General features: G+C 41.7%; 2 protein-coding genes across 2 annotated transcripts in view; one reads left to right on the top strand and one right to left on the bottom strand.

Moving 5' to 3' along the window:
• LOC117959573 (MAM domain-containing protein 2-like) overlaps nt 1-12,276 on the top strand; it is a 21,738-nt gene extending 9,462 nt beyond the window's left edge. The window contains exons 6-15 of the mRNA XM_034896791.1: nt 1,021-1,298; nt 2,245-2,338; nt 2,720-2,866; nt 5,448-5,567; nt 5,718-5,857; nt 7,651-7,747; nt 8,334-8,492; nt 9,950-10,203; nt 11,369-11,453; nt 11,955-12,276. Coding sequence (XP_034752682.1) covers nt 1,021-1,298; nt 2,245-2,338; nt 2,720-2,866; nt 5,448-5,567; nt 5,718-5,857; nt 7,651-7,747; nt 8,334-8,492; nt 9,950-10,203; nt 11,369-11,453; nt 11,955-12,001 — 1,421 coding nt within the window. The 3' untranslated portion in view covers nt 12,002-12,276. The remainder of the gene's footprint in view (nt 1-1,020; nt 1,299-2,244; nt 2,339-2,719; nt 2,867-5,447; nt 5,568-5,717; nt 5,858-7,650; nt 7,748-8,333; nt 8,493-9,949; nt 10,204-11,368; nt 11,454-11,954) is intronic.
• Nucleotides 12,277-12,634: 358 nt separating this feature from the next.
• slc30a5 (solute carrier family 30 member 5) overlaps nt 12,635-15,138 on the bottom strand; it is a 12,197-nt gene continuing 9,693 nt past the window's right edge. The window contains exons 13-16 of the mRNA XM_034896619.1: nt 14,764-15,010; nt 14,458-14,684; nt 13,484-13,612; nt 12,635-12,921 (exon numbers count right to left, since the gene is read on the bottom strand). Of these exons, the coding sequence (XP_034752510.1) occupies nt 12,751-12,921; nt 13,484-13,612; nt 14,458-14,684; nt 14,764-15,010 (774 nt within the window). The 3' untranslated portion in view covers nt 12,635-12,750. The remainder of the gene's footprint in view (nt 12,922-13,483; nt 13,613-14,457; nt 14,685-14,763; nt 15,011-15,138) is intronic.

Raw genomic sequence — 15,138 nt, forward strand, 5'->3', positions numbered from 1 at the left:
TTTTTGGAAAATGGCTGCAATGAAACAAAGAGTGAAAAATTTAAAAGGGTCTGAATACTTTCCGTACCCACTGTATATCAGGCTTTGATACACACACACACTACTTGTTTGTTCATTGTGGGGTTTGATCTTTAATGGGATCTAATGTCAGAACCATAGAATATCAGCCTCATCTTTCCATTGTTGAAATCAGATGTCGTGTAAAAATACAAGCCCCAGATGGAAACCAATGAGCTTTCTGCATGGGTCAGACTTTAAAATTAGTTTTTCAGACTGATTTTGAAACCGACATATTACATTAAATGTTACCATGTTCGGCTTTGAACTTGCCTCAAAAGAACAATGTTTGGAATCCCTTTTTAGATTGTGATCCAGGACGGTACTCAAATATTTTTACTGTTGTAACAGGCTCGCCTTTAATGCTAGCCGGAGCAAACAAAGTAGGCCACCTGCGGCTGCAAAAATCCGCAAACATCTGTTATCATTCAGCTGTAGAAACAACTGATCACACCAACCTGCCAGTTCATTAGGACTATACTTAAACGTGCAACTAGGACTGGCTTCAGATCAAAATAAAGTTACTGAAATGTTGTTGAATCAATGGTTGTATAACCTAAAACAGTTGTTCCCAAAGTGTGGTCCGCGGACTTCAAAAGGTCCTTCAAGAAGTACAAAGGGTCCCCCAGCAAAATGACTATGACTATTTTGGTCATGGGTCTAAAAGAAAACGTCTAAAAGAAAACATTCTATTAGGTAAGGGACCCTGGGTAAAAAAACAAATAGGGGACAGTGGTCTAATTTGTGTTAATTTAGAGGTCCTTGACACAAAAAAGTATAGGAACCACTAATCTGGACACATAACTTTTAACCAAATTTTGCTACATTTTGATGCAGATGACATCTGTTGACCAGAAAATCAGCAAATCAATGCTACGTACATTAAACTCTCAAGTCCCGAGTCATGGTCCCTGAGGGGACGTTGTATTCTACAACCTGACTCCTATTTAAACTCCCTCGCAGGCCACTTGATGTACGTGGACTCAGTCTACGCCAAGACTTTCAAAGAAGTGGCCAAACTGGTGTCTCCCATGACAACGGTACCGATGTCCGGCTGCCTGAGTTTTCAATACCAGCGCAGCGAGGAGAGAGGGAACCTGTTCTCTGTTTTCACCAAGGACCGACTGGGTCAGTACCAGGAGCTGTGGAGGGCGGGGGCAGAAAACCAGAGCGATTGGAGTGGGACGCTCGAAGAATGGATACCTGTGCAGGTGGACCTGAAGGCACCATACTCTGTACAGGTCAGTATGAACATGTCATGTCAGCCTTATGTATCATTTAATCTCTATGTGGTTACATAAAGAAACATTAAAGGGAGACTATTTAACGTTTGAGGGAAAAAATACTTTTACAAGTCAAATAATTAATTAAATAAATAATAAATAAAATGAGCACATTCAGTTAAATACATTGAGGATATTTGCTGCTATTTAGTCTAGTATAACCAGTAGCTAATGGTGGCTAATGTTAACAATTTAAAGTACCTAATAAAACACAAACAGGCCGATTCTTGTTGCCATGCTACTATGATGATCATGATCTATTTCCAGTGGTCCTTGAATGGGTTCTAGGGGGTTCCCAGGACAATATTCCATTAAAAAGTAAACTAATGACAGACTGGCTGCTGATAGTTTTCACACACTTCCTGTAATAAAACATGTAAAAGCAAAACTCCTATCAAATAAGGGCCCCTGGGATGAAATCTTATCAAAAGTAGTTTTCTAATTTGTGGCAGTCAAGGGGTCCTTAAAGTGAAAAAGTTTGGGAACCACTAGTCTAACATCATCAAAAGTGAGAAGTATGGAAGCAAATATGAGACATAAAGTAAATATTTGAATTTTTACAGCCACTGAATACTTCATGTTAAAATGTGATACTTTAAAAACCATGAACCTGAATTTACTTGTTCTGAACTTTCTCAACTTTGATTTCAACCAATCCATTTAATTTAAAGAAGTGAAACAGAACAAATAAATTCAGATACGTTGTTTTCAAAGTAAAATGTTTCAATATTAAGTATTCAGTAGCTGTTAAATTCAAATAGTCTTGTTTGCTTCCATAGAGAAAGACTTACTTTTTTTCTTCAGCTTGCAAAATGAATAAAGAGTTGCTGCCTAAACTTGTACCTACGTTGTACATCTGTGTTTTTGCCTGTGTCTGTCTCCATGTGTCTGTTGGCCTGTTCAGGTGGTCTTTGAAGTGTCCTTTAACAGTCCGAGAGGCGGACGTGTTGCAATTGATGACATTTCCTTTTCTCCCGAGTTTTGCAGCACAGACACCGGTGAGTCACAGCCCCAGTCAGTCACTGTTCATTTTCCCTGTCTCCGTGTTCTGGTTTTTGTGTTCCTGTTTTTGGTTTTTGGACTTTGTTTCAGCATTTTGGATCCTTATTTGTGTTTTCCTGTTTTTTTGTGAATAATTCCTCTGATAAACTCTCTCCTGCCTGCTCAGCTAATCTCTGCGCTTGGGTCCTCAGTTCCCTGGAGCGAGACACTTTATGTTTGATTGCTTTTATTGCATCGTGTTATCTGATTGTGGCACTAAAAATGTAAGAATCATACTGTGGGGAGCCGTAACACATGTCACATGAATCTTGCTGATAGGGCAACAATAGTCTTCATCCAGCAACATCAACCCATAATTCTATGTATTTGCTCCACAGAGCCGACCTTTGACCCCTCCATTGCCAACTGTGACTTTGAGTCGGGTTTCTGCCGCTACGTCCAGGACCAAGTGATGTTGTCGTCGTGGAAGAGAGTGTCTGTGACGCCCAACATATTTAGGAACGGGGACCACACCACAGGGGCAGGTGAGCTTAAACAACTCATAATGGATTTCAGAACCAATTTTACAAATCAAAGTCTGTTTACATGTGTTGGGGAGTACTACGGCATATGTGAGTTAGCATTGGTTGGGGATGAAGTCATAAAATAAAATAAATCTGGAGGTGTAGAGTTAGTAGGACATGAGCTTACCAAACCTCTGTATGAGAATTGCAGTTCAAGGCACATTAGCCTCTACTTGCATAACACACAGTGCAAAAGGTATCCGCGTTATTTAAAGCTTAATTGCATAACGTTTTAATATTTATAAATGTCTGTTGCATTAAAGCCATTACAAATAATACAAAGTCCATCATCCTCCGAGTCCTCCTTGGCTACTAGCAGCTGCCTGGAGGAGGGGTGGGGGGTGGTGTGTGATCATGGAAGGCTGCATCATGTGGATGCGCCAACAGTTTGGTTGTCATTACTTAGAATTCCTCATGGGGGAGGCAGATACCACGCACCATAGCTTTAAGTTAGAGTACTAAGACCACACTGTAAACATACTCTGCTACGACTAGAAGTCCTTTATTGAAAAAGTCACTTCATGTAAGTATCATCAGGAAAATGGACTTGAAGTATTTAAAGTTAAAATAGTCAGTGCAGAAAAATCCTCACATTTTAGAAACTGAAGACGATCCAAACAGTTCTGTGTTTCATGGTCTAATCATTTCAGATGGCCTGTACGTTGTTGGGTAGTTTAATTTATAATAAAAAAATGTTTTATTTCATGTGTTTTGTGGGCAAAAATCATAATTTGTAAGGTAACTAATACCTAGACTCAAATAAAGTACAAGTACCTTAAATTTGGTACAGTACTTGAGTAAATGTACGTAGTTACATTCCACCACTGCGTAACACTCACAAATCTGAGTGAAGGGAGTAGAGTTGCAGTGTGGGTAAGGTCTCAGCATAACCACAACCCTGGGAAAACTTGTTGCGGTCGTTACTTGTCTAGGGTCTTCCAACGTTTGGCAACCCATGCATATGATGTACAGAGCTGAGAATTCAGCTTCTGGCTGCGGGAAGTCTCACATTGGCAGACCTTTCTCCACAGCGCTGTTGGAGAAGGTCTGGCTAGTCCACATAACATTCTGGGAAAGAGAATAAGGTGCTCCTGTTTATTGCCATTACTGTAAACCAATCTAATCGTCTTGGGCGGTGCCAAGAATGACACAGTGATGGTGCCTCTGGAAAACAGCCTCCGGAGGAACTTGTTTTGGTGGAACATTTGTACGTTCAAAAGTTGTTTTAGTCGTGCAACAGAAAACTCAGATTGGACAGATAGTCTAGCTAGCTGTCTGGATTTGGATCTGAGGAGCAGGTAACCGTAGTCCTCAGAAATCTCCTTGAGGTTGGAACGCCAACACAAAGAAAGAGGAAGGTGTGGGGCATCCGGCCTGTCCTGGAAGTGAAACCAGCCTCTCGTCGATATATAGAATAGACCGCGGGTCGGTCACCCAGATAGCTCAGTTGGTAGAGCGGGTGCCCATGTACAGAGGTTTACTCCTCGGCGCAGCCGCCCGGGTTCGAATCCAGCCTGCGGCCCTTTGCTGCATGTCACTCCCCCTCTCTCTCTCTCCCCTTTCATATCTTCAACTGTCCTGTCGATTAAAGGCCTAAAATGCCCCCCCCCAAAAAAAAATCTTTAAAAAAAATAAAGAAAAAAGAATAGGCCGCGGGTAAAGTAAATGGGCCTACCTGTCATCTTGTTAGCTCGGTACGGCTCTGCTCCGTCAGCCAACCAGCCCTCTCTCTGTGGCCCGGCGCTGATTATTGCCAGTACTCCATTGACAGTTCCCTTGAAGACATTGGAAGACGTGGACAATAACATCAACACGACTTAATGGGAGAAAAGGATTCTTTCTCCCAACACTTAGAAACACGTCTTTCCTCTTCTAAAACTCATCTCTTACAGCTGTCCCAGTCCCCGCTTTTGTAAACTCCCAGCTGCAAACAGAAATATAGAATACTGTATGTGGAGGGATTGTGCTCTGAGGAGTAATGCATGTACCAGGTTTTGATAAGGAAGGAAAATGTGTGGGAAAAAAGACCAAATTGCTGGTTCTGTTGCATTGATTTTAAGCTTATTTTTACAATGTTAAAAGTGTACACTGCTAAATCTGTGGACTACTTCTTTAATTAATAGGTTTGACTGTGGGGAGTCTTGACAATTCTGCAGCCTTTTAGCCTCATTTAGCTTATTGTTTTGGCACATTTATTCTCTGGTTTAGTAAATGTTGCCACAACAAGCAGGTGCTTTTTATGTCATATTGCCAATAAGTCAACGATTAAAACTTTATAAGCCAGTGATTTGGTGGTGGCTTTGTACAATATCTGTCTGTTGGTTTAGATTTTTTTTCTGACCCCTTGTGGCAAAAAATCAACTGGACGACGATATGATGAAACTGGATTTGCTGGATTTGAGGCGGAAAACTGTTGAAAAGTGTTGAAATCAAGATCAATAACAGGTGCGGGTACTCATGGGAACATTCATTACAAGCAGATTCCTGGTAAGAGACAGGAGAAATTTTTCGCAAGAAAATAAAGGCTGTCTTCTCTTTCCAGGATATTTCCTGTTGGCTCACTCCCAGCTGAGCCCACGCTTTGGTTATGTTAGCCGCCTGATCGGTCCAACTCTGCCTGGGAACATGAAATACTGCCTGAGATTCTACTTCTCCTTAAGGGGTGAGTGTCACCCGAACAATCACCCCGGATGGAAGGATATTTGCCAAGACTTATTTTAATTTCTCTGTGTTGGTGTTTGAGGCAATATGAGTCCTGTGCTGTGATTTATGTTATTGACTCCCTAACCAGAAATAACTTTGGCAACTGCAGGTTACAACCAGATGGACCAGGCTCTAACTGTGTATCTGCAGCACAGCAGCAGGCAGGAGAAGATCTGGACTCAGGGGGAGAAGTCCAGAGGGATCTGGATCACCACAGACATCACCTTTCAAACATCCCAGCCTGCCAGGGTCAGAGGAGGGGAAGTGGAAATATCCTATCAGTCAGAATACCGTCGATCAGAATACCATCAGCCAGAATAACATCAGTCAGAATAACATCAGTCAGAATAACATCCGTCAGAATACCATCAGTCAGAATACCATCAGTCAGAATACCATCCGTCAGAATAACATCTGTCAGAATAACATCAGTCAGAATACCATCAGTCAGAATAACATCTGTCAGAATAACATCAGTCAGAATACCATCAGTCAGAATAACATCAGTCAGAATAACATCAGTCAGAATAACATCAGTCAGAATACCATCAGTCAGAATACCATCAGTCAGAATACCATCAGTCAGAATACCATCAGTCAGAATAACATCCGTCAGAATAACATCAGTCAGAATAACATCCGTCAGAATACCATCAGTCAGAATACCATCCGTCAGAATAACATCTGTCAGAATAACATCAGTCAGAATACCATCAGTCAGAATAACATCTGTCAGAATAACATCAGTCAGAATACCATCAGTCAGAATAACATCAGTCAGAATAACATCAGTCAGAATAACATCAGTCAGAATACCATCAGTCAGAATACCATCAGTCAGAATACCATCAGTCAGAATACCATCAGTCAGAATAACATCCGTCAGAATACCATCAGTCAGAATAACATCCGTCAGAATACCATCAGTCAGAATACCATCAGTCAGAATAACATCAGTCAGAATAAAATCAGTCAGAATAATATCAGTCAGAACATCATCAGCCAGAATACCATCAGTCAGAATAACATCAGTCTTCATTTACAAATAAATTAATTCTAACTGATTATTTTCACAGGTATTTGGTCATAAACCAAAGTATTTGAGCTGATGATTAAATGTATTGAATCACTTCAGTTATTAAAGTTCATCCTGAGAGGGACAGGAGTGTGTGTAACACATTTTATGATATTTTCAGAACATTTCCGTAAGAAAAAAAGAAAGAAATGAGCCTCATTACGCTAGAAGACAAGTCAGTGGATCACCAAAGAATAAAAAATAGGGATTCATCCTCTGGGAACCATGACTAAATAACTTTTCATGGAAATCCGCCCAAATATTTGTGGAGATATTTCAGTCTGGACACTACTGAAATGGCTTTGAAAAAGGAAAGGAACTACTTCAGAAAACCTCATTTAGGAAAAATGTAAGGAACAATCAAGCATATAAAAAATCACATAAAGGGATGGATCAACTAAAAAAAGAAGTACAGGGAGGAAAAACAAAATAAGGAAATAGGAAATGTAAAAAGAAATTTAGGATAGATCGAAGGACCAACTAAACTGCGGAAATGACCGAGGAAATAACAGAACGAAACAAATTACTAATAGATTCAACTTTCCCTTTAAAAATTGAACTATTTAAAAAAAACAATGATTAATGATTTTTTTTCATCCTCCCGAGGGATTTCAGAGTCTCTCTTACTCTCTCACACACACACACACACACAAACACACACACACACACGCACACACACACACACACACACACGCACACACACACACACACACACACACACACACACACACACACACACACACACACTCACTCACTCACTCACTCACTCACACTCACACACGGGCTCCCTTACTTATTTATTCATCAATACTGTTCACAATCACAACTCCTTAATTATGTAAATACTGTATCATAAAAATTCCTTTAACTATGTCATAGTTGGACTATGTTTGTCCAACTGTAACCCAGACTTTCCCTTTGGGGATCAGTAAAGTATTTCTGATTGTGATTGTGATTTGATATTCAGGTGGCTTTCATCAGCACCTGCAGGAGCTTCTGGGACTGCGGCTCCGTGGCTCTGGACGACATCAGTGTGAGCCTCGGAGACTGTCAACTCACAGCAGGTACGGAAAAAACTGCAACAACCAACAAAAAGTACTGTGTCTCCACCATCCTTCATCTACTGTAGACATAAATGTGCTATTTGATTCAAATGTTTCTAGTCTTAACAACTAATCAAAGCGCTTTTACATAGAACGTTCATTCATTCCTTCATTCATTCATTCATTCATATTTATAATACAGGAAAGTTAAAAGTCACGTTACATTACAATGTAAACGGGCTTGACTCAGTTTAAAAACTGGTTTCCAGCAGGTTTCTGTTCTGCAGAAACATTAAACAATGAACGTGGTTACAGCACGTCGGGATGACCATTCACCCTTCACACACTCAGATAAACACTCACACACGTTTACACTCCGATAAAGGAATCAAGGGCCAGCCCAAACTCTCTTTGTGGACCTAAGCAGATTTTGCCAAATTGTTTTAATTGCCCTATTAGCTTGTTTAGAACCCCATCAGTACAGACGGATATTTGATGTTCAAATCAGAGTCAGTTTAAGGCCAGTCAAAAGAGGTGCAGAAAGTTGATACTTGTGTTCCATTATTATCAAACTCTAGTGTTATGTAACATAAAGTTCCTGTTGCAGGTCTGTTGTCGCCGTCTCTGCCAGGAAACTGTAACTTTGAAGCGGGCCTGTGCGACTACGTTCAGGACAGGCAGAGTGATGGTACTGACTGGAAGTGGAGGAGAGGACCCACCCCGACCTCGTACACCGGGCCAAGAGGAGACCACACCACGGGACTCGGTGAGGGTCCCCTGCTTAAACTATTCTTCCAAGTCTACAATACGTGCCTGTAATGCACCAGTACACAGGCATGCTCTGCTTAAGCAACGTGTTCTCATGAACGGGTTGGTGTGATATCAGACAGTTGAGTTTAGCAGTCGTTACAATTAAATTTAGCCGACAACATGCGACTTGGAGCTGGGTACAGGGTAACGTGAGGTGAAGGTCCTTTCAGAGGTCGTTGCAGTTGAGTTTAGTTGACAAAGGTGACCGTCTTACAAGGACTAGTTAATATTAGAAAAATATCGGGGTTTGGATTAAAACACAGCCCCCTAAGAAATAAAAAAAGTCACACATTATAATGTGCTACTATTTGTTACATTTAAGCCATTGCCAGTTGAGTTGATAAAAAGCTAATTAAGCCTTATAGCCTCCACAACACTCTCTGTATTTGTCCCTATGGATCAGTTTTCATAATGGTGTAGTCTGGCAACATAAGGCGCAGAAGAGCTCCGTGATAAGTCGCTTTGGAGAGTAAGAGGACTGATGCAACAGGGGAAGGCAGGGCTGACACAAAATTTCACACAAAATGTTTCATTCATTGAATGTACTGCTAAGAAAAACCCTAAGACCGACATGTTCAGCAGGACTAAAATCCCACCCCAAAAAAGTGACAACGACAAACAGGGATGACCATTGGTGAGATTTTTCCTAGCTGGAAGAGAGCTAAAGAAATGTACTGCTCTTGAACAGGTAATGTAAAATGTAGATAGCACTTTTACATAGTACAGGAACCATTCACACACAGGGGCCGAGGATGCCTGCAAGGTACCACCTGCTCATCAGATAAACATTCACACACATTTCAGAGTTCTTTGTCTTGCCCAAGGACTTCAACATGGGACTGCAGGGCCAAGGATAGAACTACCAACTTTCTGATTGACAATCAACCGCTCTACCACTGAGTCACAACTACCCCATGTGTACAATTGTGACGTAATGTGGTGCACGACCACCGACGGCTTGGGTCATGTGGACAACAGTGTTGTTGTCTTTACTTCCTCACGGTGAAGACAGAAACTACGCACCTCAGCTTTAACTAGTACTCCAAGGACACAAAGCCGTGTTTCCTGGGTAAAAGTCTTTGGTTTTCCCTTTACTTCACTTCCCCGACTTGAAAGCAATGGGTGTAGTGACCCACCCATCCACCCTGATCTCCTCCCTACGCAGACCTGAGCAGAATTACACAGCAGCAGTCAGTGTGGTGAATACAGCAATAAATCTGTAAAACAATATGAATTACAGTGCATTACTTTTCATAGCTACATGTATGGATGGTTCAGGAGAACAGCCAGAAGAGACAGAAAAGGTTTCTTTTTTCTTTTTTTAAATATACAAAAACATGACATGAGTAAAAAGTCTGCGTTTTGAACGTCCACAGCTGTAATCTGACAAACCATTTAACTTTTGATTGACAGGATACTACCTGCACATGGAGGCATCGCCCATGCTGCCTGGGCAGAGGGTCCGGCTACTATCCCGCCCCCTGAGGGGCTCCAGGGGGCTTCAGTGTCTGCGCTTCTATTACCACATGTACGGCTCCGGCACGGGTCAGCTCAGCGTTCAACTCCACAGGAACGGAGAGGATGCGTTGCTGTGGCAACTGAGTGGCGAGCAGAGCATCGCCTGGCTGAGGGCCACAGTGGAGTACCAGAGCGACAGCCAGCATCAGGCAAGAGTGAAACAAAACTTCTCCTGACTGTTTATACGGGAAGCCTTTGTGCTGGACATGGGGGGACACTTACAGGAAGACAATCATGGCAGCCAGCTTACACACTTTACACAGTATTTTTTCTGATGGTGCAATCAATGTCTAGTTCCATTTGATGCTACTTTACACTTCAACTCCACAATATTGTACTTCATAATCCATTATATTTATTTGACAGGTCAAGTTAATTCAATGTCAAGGGTGGGACATCTAAGGATCAATTGATGAAGGGATGACAATATGTACCTTAAAGCTCATAGGTCAACTTCACTGTAACATCACACTGTTCCTTAAAAAAAGCTTTTCTGGACATTATTTAAAACCATAACACATGAAGAGAAGACATGTGGCTCTGAATAATAGTCTCAGGAATTTGTTTGGTGAAACATTTGCACCCCAACGCAACATGCTAAATTACCTTCAGAAGTTCACTGTTCACACAATACCTCATTTGCTTTTACCAGTGTATCGTCCTCCCCTTGTCCATAACAAGTACCCGCATATTGGTCCCAAAATGTCCCAGTTAGAGAGTAAAAGCAGTTACTATATACTGTACATATTTTAAAATCTTTGCAATCTTTCCCCAAACGAACCAAGCAGGATTGCCTTGTTGTACGATCCAAATGTTTGTCACAACTGACCATTTTCAGCATGTTAATGTTTCTTCGATGCGACCAGAGTTTACACACGAAAGCGGAAAGTCATGGACATCCGGGGGAATTTTATACAGCGCCGCAACTATACTATCTGGTAAATGAGCTGTGGTTGATCCAGACTTCAGATACTGAATTGATGACACTACCCTCGGGTGACAACTTGAAATCGGCTGAAGATGTATGTGAAGCATCCATGTTTCACTAAAAAAATAATAGTCTTATACTGTACAGATATTATGAGTCTGGACAGACATGAATGTAAACTGTAACTTGACTGGTTAGCGAGGCAGACAACCGCAAGGCGGTATTTTGAATTTAAGTAGGACTTCTATGTCTGATGATGTATAATTCCATAGTTGTATTAGTACACGTATGCCTACTAAAGGACCTGAGTGCCTCTTCTACCATTGCCTATTGCTCACAGTGAGAAACTGATTGAGTTATTGTTTCTCTCTGTGTCTCTGTTCCAGATTGTGTTCGAGGCGACCAGAGGTTCATCAGTAAGGAGTGACATCGCCATCGATGACATTATCTTGGAAGGCGGACCTTGTCCAGGTGAATAACATTTTTTAAATATTTATATTTGTTGTTAATACAGGGCAAAAGATTAAACATCCTCGAAACATGCACAGGATTTTTGACAATCCACATGGTCTAAATCGTTTAAATATTGAGCCACCACAACACCGACAATCATGTAGACAACAGGAGCCTTTAATTTCTTTGGGCAAATTTCAAAACAACTCAAAGAATGCCTTTTTTTCCCAACTCTCGACACAGCTGTCTATAGATGAAAAGTCACCAACTGAGATTGATAACGTCAGAAACATTTAATTGCAATCTGAGCCTGTCATTTGGAGAAAACAACAATTGCCCCATTAGGTCATATTGCAGCTGGGTTCGCCCCGCACAGTCAATGCGCTCTTGCTCAGTACTAAAGCAATTCCAAAGACTGTTAGTCACATCAGTCTATTAGACACAAATGCATGGGGAAATGGAGTTTCCAAATTAACCCATATTATACAGCTCCCTGATTTCTTTCTGATTCCCCTGCAGAAATGGAGAACAAGGTCACCGTGGGAACCTCCAATGGGATAGAGTAGAAGGCAAGAGGAAATCCGCTGCGTAGGATGCTTGATCCCTATTGTTTTTGCACATAACAGACTCCTGACTCCTACATGTCGACCTGAACGTGTCGGATTGTGGGTAAAAGTAGTCATGTAGTCCAGTTTTTGCGGAGCAACACATATCAGTTGCGTCATAGTCGACATTTCTCTCCGCACTGTAGCAACAGAGTGTTTAACGGTGTTTTTCTTCATTTATATGCATTAGATTAATGCTCACTGCCTCAAATAAAGCTTGAAGGTTATTTGTCATTGTCTCAGATTTTCTTTTCATCTGGAATTGAATATTAGTTTAGTACTGACGTCATCCTCTTGATGTCATTACAGTAACTCAGGTAGGGCGTCAGCCTGAAAAGCGTTTAGTCCAATATCATTTGGACGGATACTGAAATGTCCGTCTCAGTGCAATGACATTCTAGTATTTAAGTATCGCGAGGACCAAAATGTACCTTCTTTGTGAAAATGACAAATGCAAAAAATAGAGTCAGTTTATTACTGACTCTATTAGACTGTTTGGAGCTGATTTTTTTTATTATTATTTTAAAATCAGAGCTCCTCTGCACACAAACAAACAAACAAACAAACAACAACATGCAGCTGCCACAAAGATAAAACCAATATATTCAGATTTATTTAAACCACATACATAAACTGTACATTTTAATGAAAAAGAGACTGAGGGTTGAATCTCAGTAAAGTTTCATTTGGTCCGACAGACCAGATGGTCGTCACATGATACACGTCCCGTCTTTCAGATATTTCATGGACTCCATCTGCTGCGTCATCGCCAGAACTTCCTGAAACCCTGTGCTGAGTCCAGACATGTGCTGGAAGTACGCCTCCTTCTCCACCTGCACCGACAGATTATTCACCCCGGCGTCTTTCAAAATGGCCGTCACCTACCACACAGACACAGACCAATCACAACTGTCAATTAACTCTACCTTAAAAATAATTAGCATTTTTTTTTTAAAGCTAGATAAACATCCAATATTCTTAACATTTACAAATTACAAATATACAATTGAAACTAAAAGGGAATTAATGTAAAACACAGAAGAAAATAAAAATATAATAATAATAATAATAATATTAATAATAACTTCATGGATCACAGTTCAAAGGTTGACCGGTAAAATGATGTTAAGCAAGTCATTTTACATAATGCCAACTGTTTATCTACATGAAACCACAATGTTAATGTTATATATTCATTTCATTTCTCCAAGCTTTCTTCAAATAAATGCATTTGATTTCTAATTCTTGTAGTAGTCTTCTCCATCCCATCTCAAAAATTACTCATTGAAGGAAGCATTAGTAGAAGTCCCCTACCAATTACTCTGCAATAACAAACTCAGGTCATGGATCAAACTGTCTTTGGTACGATGAAGTGAAGCCCTCAGATATGGCGTCTGCACTGAAACATCACTAGGACTCGTGATTCTAGCGGTTTATACCGACCTGCTGTATGATCCTCTGCTCCACCACGTCGGACATGATCTGGAGGTGGATGGTCCCTGCGATCATGTTGGCCGAATGCCTCCAGAAATGCGAGTCTCTGTACGACAACACTCCTTCAATCTTCTCGATCTGAAATAACACCAGGGAAACTATTAAAACCTCTGCTGATGGGGTGAGAACATCTCACATCCATGGAACTTTTGTAAATCCAGAGTCAAGTAGTACTTCTTTTCAACAGATCGCCATTTTTGGTTCAAAAACTGTACACTGAACACTTTGGTGGTTTAGTTGACATTTGTCTCGGTGGAGAGTTTTTTTTTTGTTGGTTCTGCATCTCATCTAACAACATTTTGTGAAATAGAACACACATTTTCCCAAAAAGTTTGCATATTATTCCATAGTCTATATCAACAACGTTCTACTTCCGGGATTGCTCAGGGGCCGCCAGAAATTCCCACGGATGTCTCCCTTTTCAGGCTGGATGTCCATCACCTTCCTCTTTCTTTGTGTTGGCGTTTTAACCTCCGGTGGATTTCTGAGGACTATGGTTACCTGGTCCTCAGATCTCTGCAGGTTAAATCCAGACAGCTGGCTAGACTATCTGTCCAATCTGAGTTTTCTGTTGCACGACTAAAACAACACACGTATGCACAACGTCAGGGCAACTCACGATCACTTCGGACACAAATCTAACCGGCATGCAACGGGTGGTGATTACAGGGGATTGAATCTGCACAGACCTGGCACATCTCGAACAAGCCTATTGTGTTCGGTGACGGTTGTGATTGGTTTAAAGGAATGCCATAAACCAGAGCACGTTTTTCTCCCATCCCAGAGTGCTGTGTGGACTAGCCGGACCCTCCTCCGTAACGCTGTGGAGGAAGGTCTGGAAGGTCTGGTTTAATGGCAAGTAAAACCACCACCTGTTTAGGAAAACTGCACTAACTTTGTCCTCATCATTTGTGACTCCTCACCTTTTCCAGCGCACTGTTCAGCTCCTTCTCATTTTCCTGGGGAATTCGGAGAAGAAGAACCTCGCAGGCGTCCTTCAGCAGAGGGATAACACTGAGAAAAATGAGAGTGGCGATAAAGAGCGAGCAAAGGGGGTCAGCAATCAACCAGCCGAACTGGCGGATAAGTATGGTGGAGATGATCACACCGACGCTGCCTAATGTGTCAGCCAGGACATGGAGGAAAACACCTGCAAGGAGAAGAACGGGAGATTATTTTATCTGGCACAACATACTTCCCACAAAGTTATTTTTGTCACATCAACACACCTCTCATGTTTGCGTTCATGCCTCCGCCTACGGAGCCATGGGAGTGCCCGTGTCCACCATGCCCGTGCCCGTGCCCGCCGTGAGAGTGGCCGTGGCCCCCGTGGCTGTGTTCGCTGTGGGAGTGGCCGTGGTGCGAGTGTCCATGGTCGTTTGACGAGCAGCTTTTGCCGCCATGGGCGTGCGCATGAGCGTGACTGAAAGCACAGATCCCCACCAGGTTGACCAGCAAGCCTCCAACAGACACCGGCTGCAGGACACGAAAAAAACAAGGAAAGGCCATTAATAATTGCCGTTATATCATCCCAAATATATTTAAAAAAAAAACTATTAGGGATGTCCAGAGTCAGCCTGTGTGTGTGTGTGTGTGTGTGTGTG

This window comes from Etheostoma cragini, chromosome 16 (genome assembly GCF_013103735.1).
Source record: "Etheostoma cragini isolate CJK2018 chromosome 16, CSU_Ecrag_1.0, whole genome shotgun sequence".
Lineage (NCBI taxonomy): Eukaryota > Metazoa > Chordata > Actinopteri > Perciformes > Percidae > Etheostoma > Etheostoma cragini.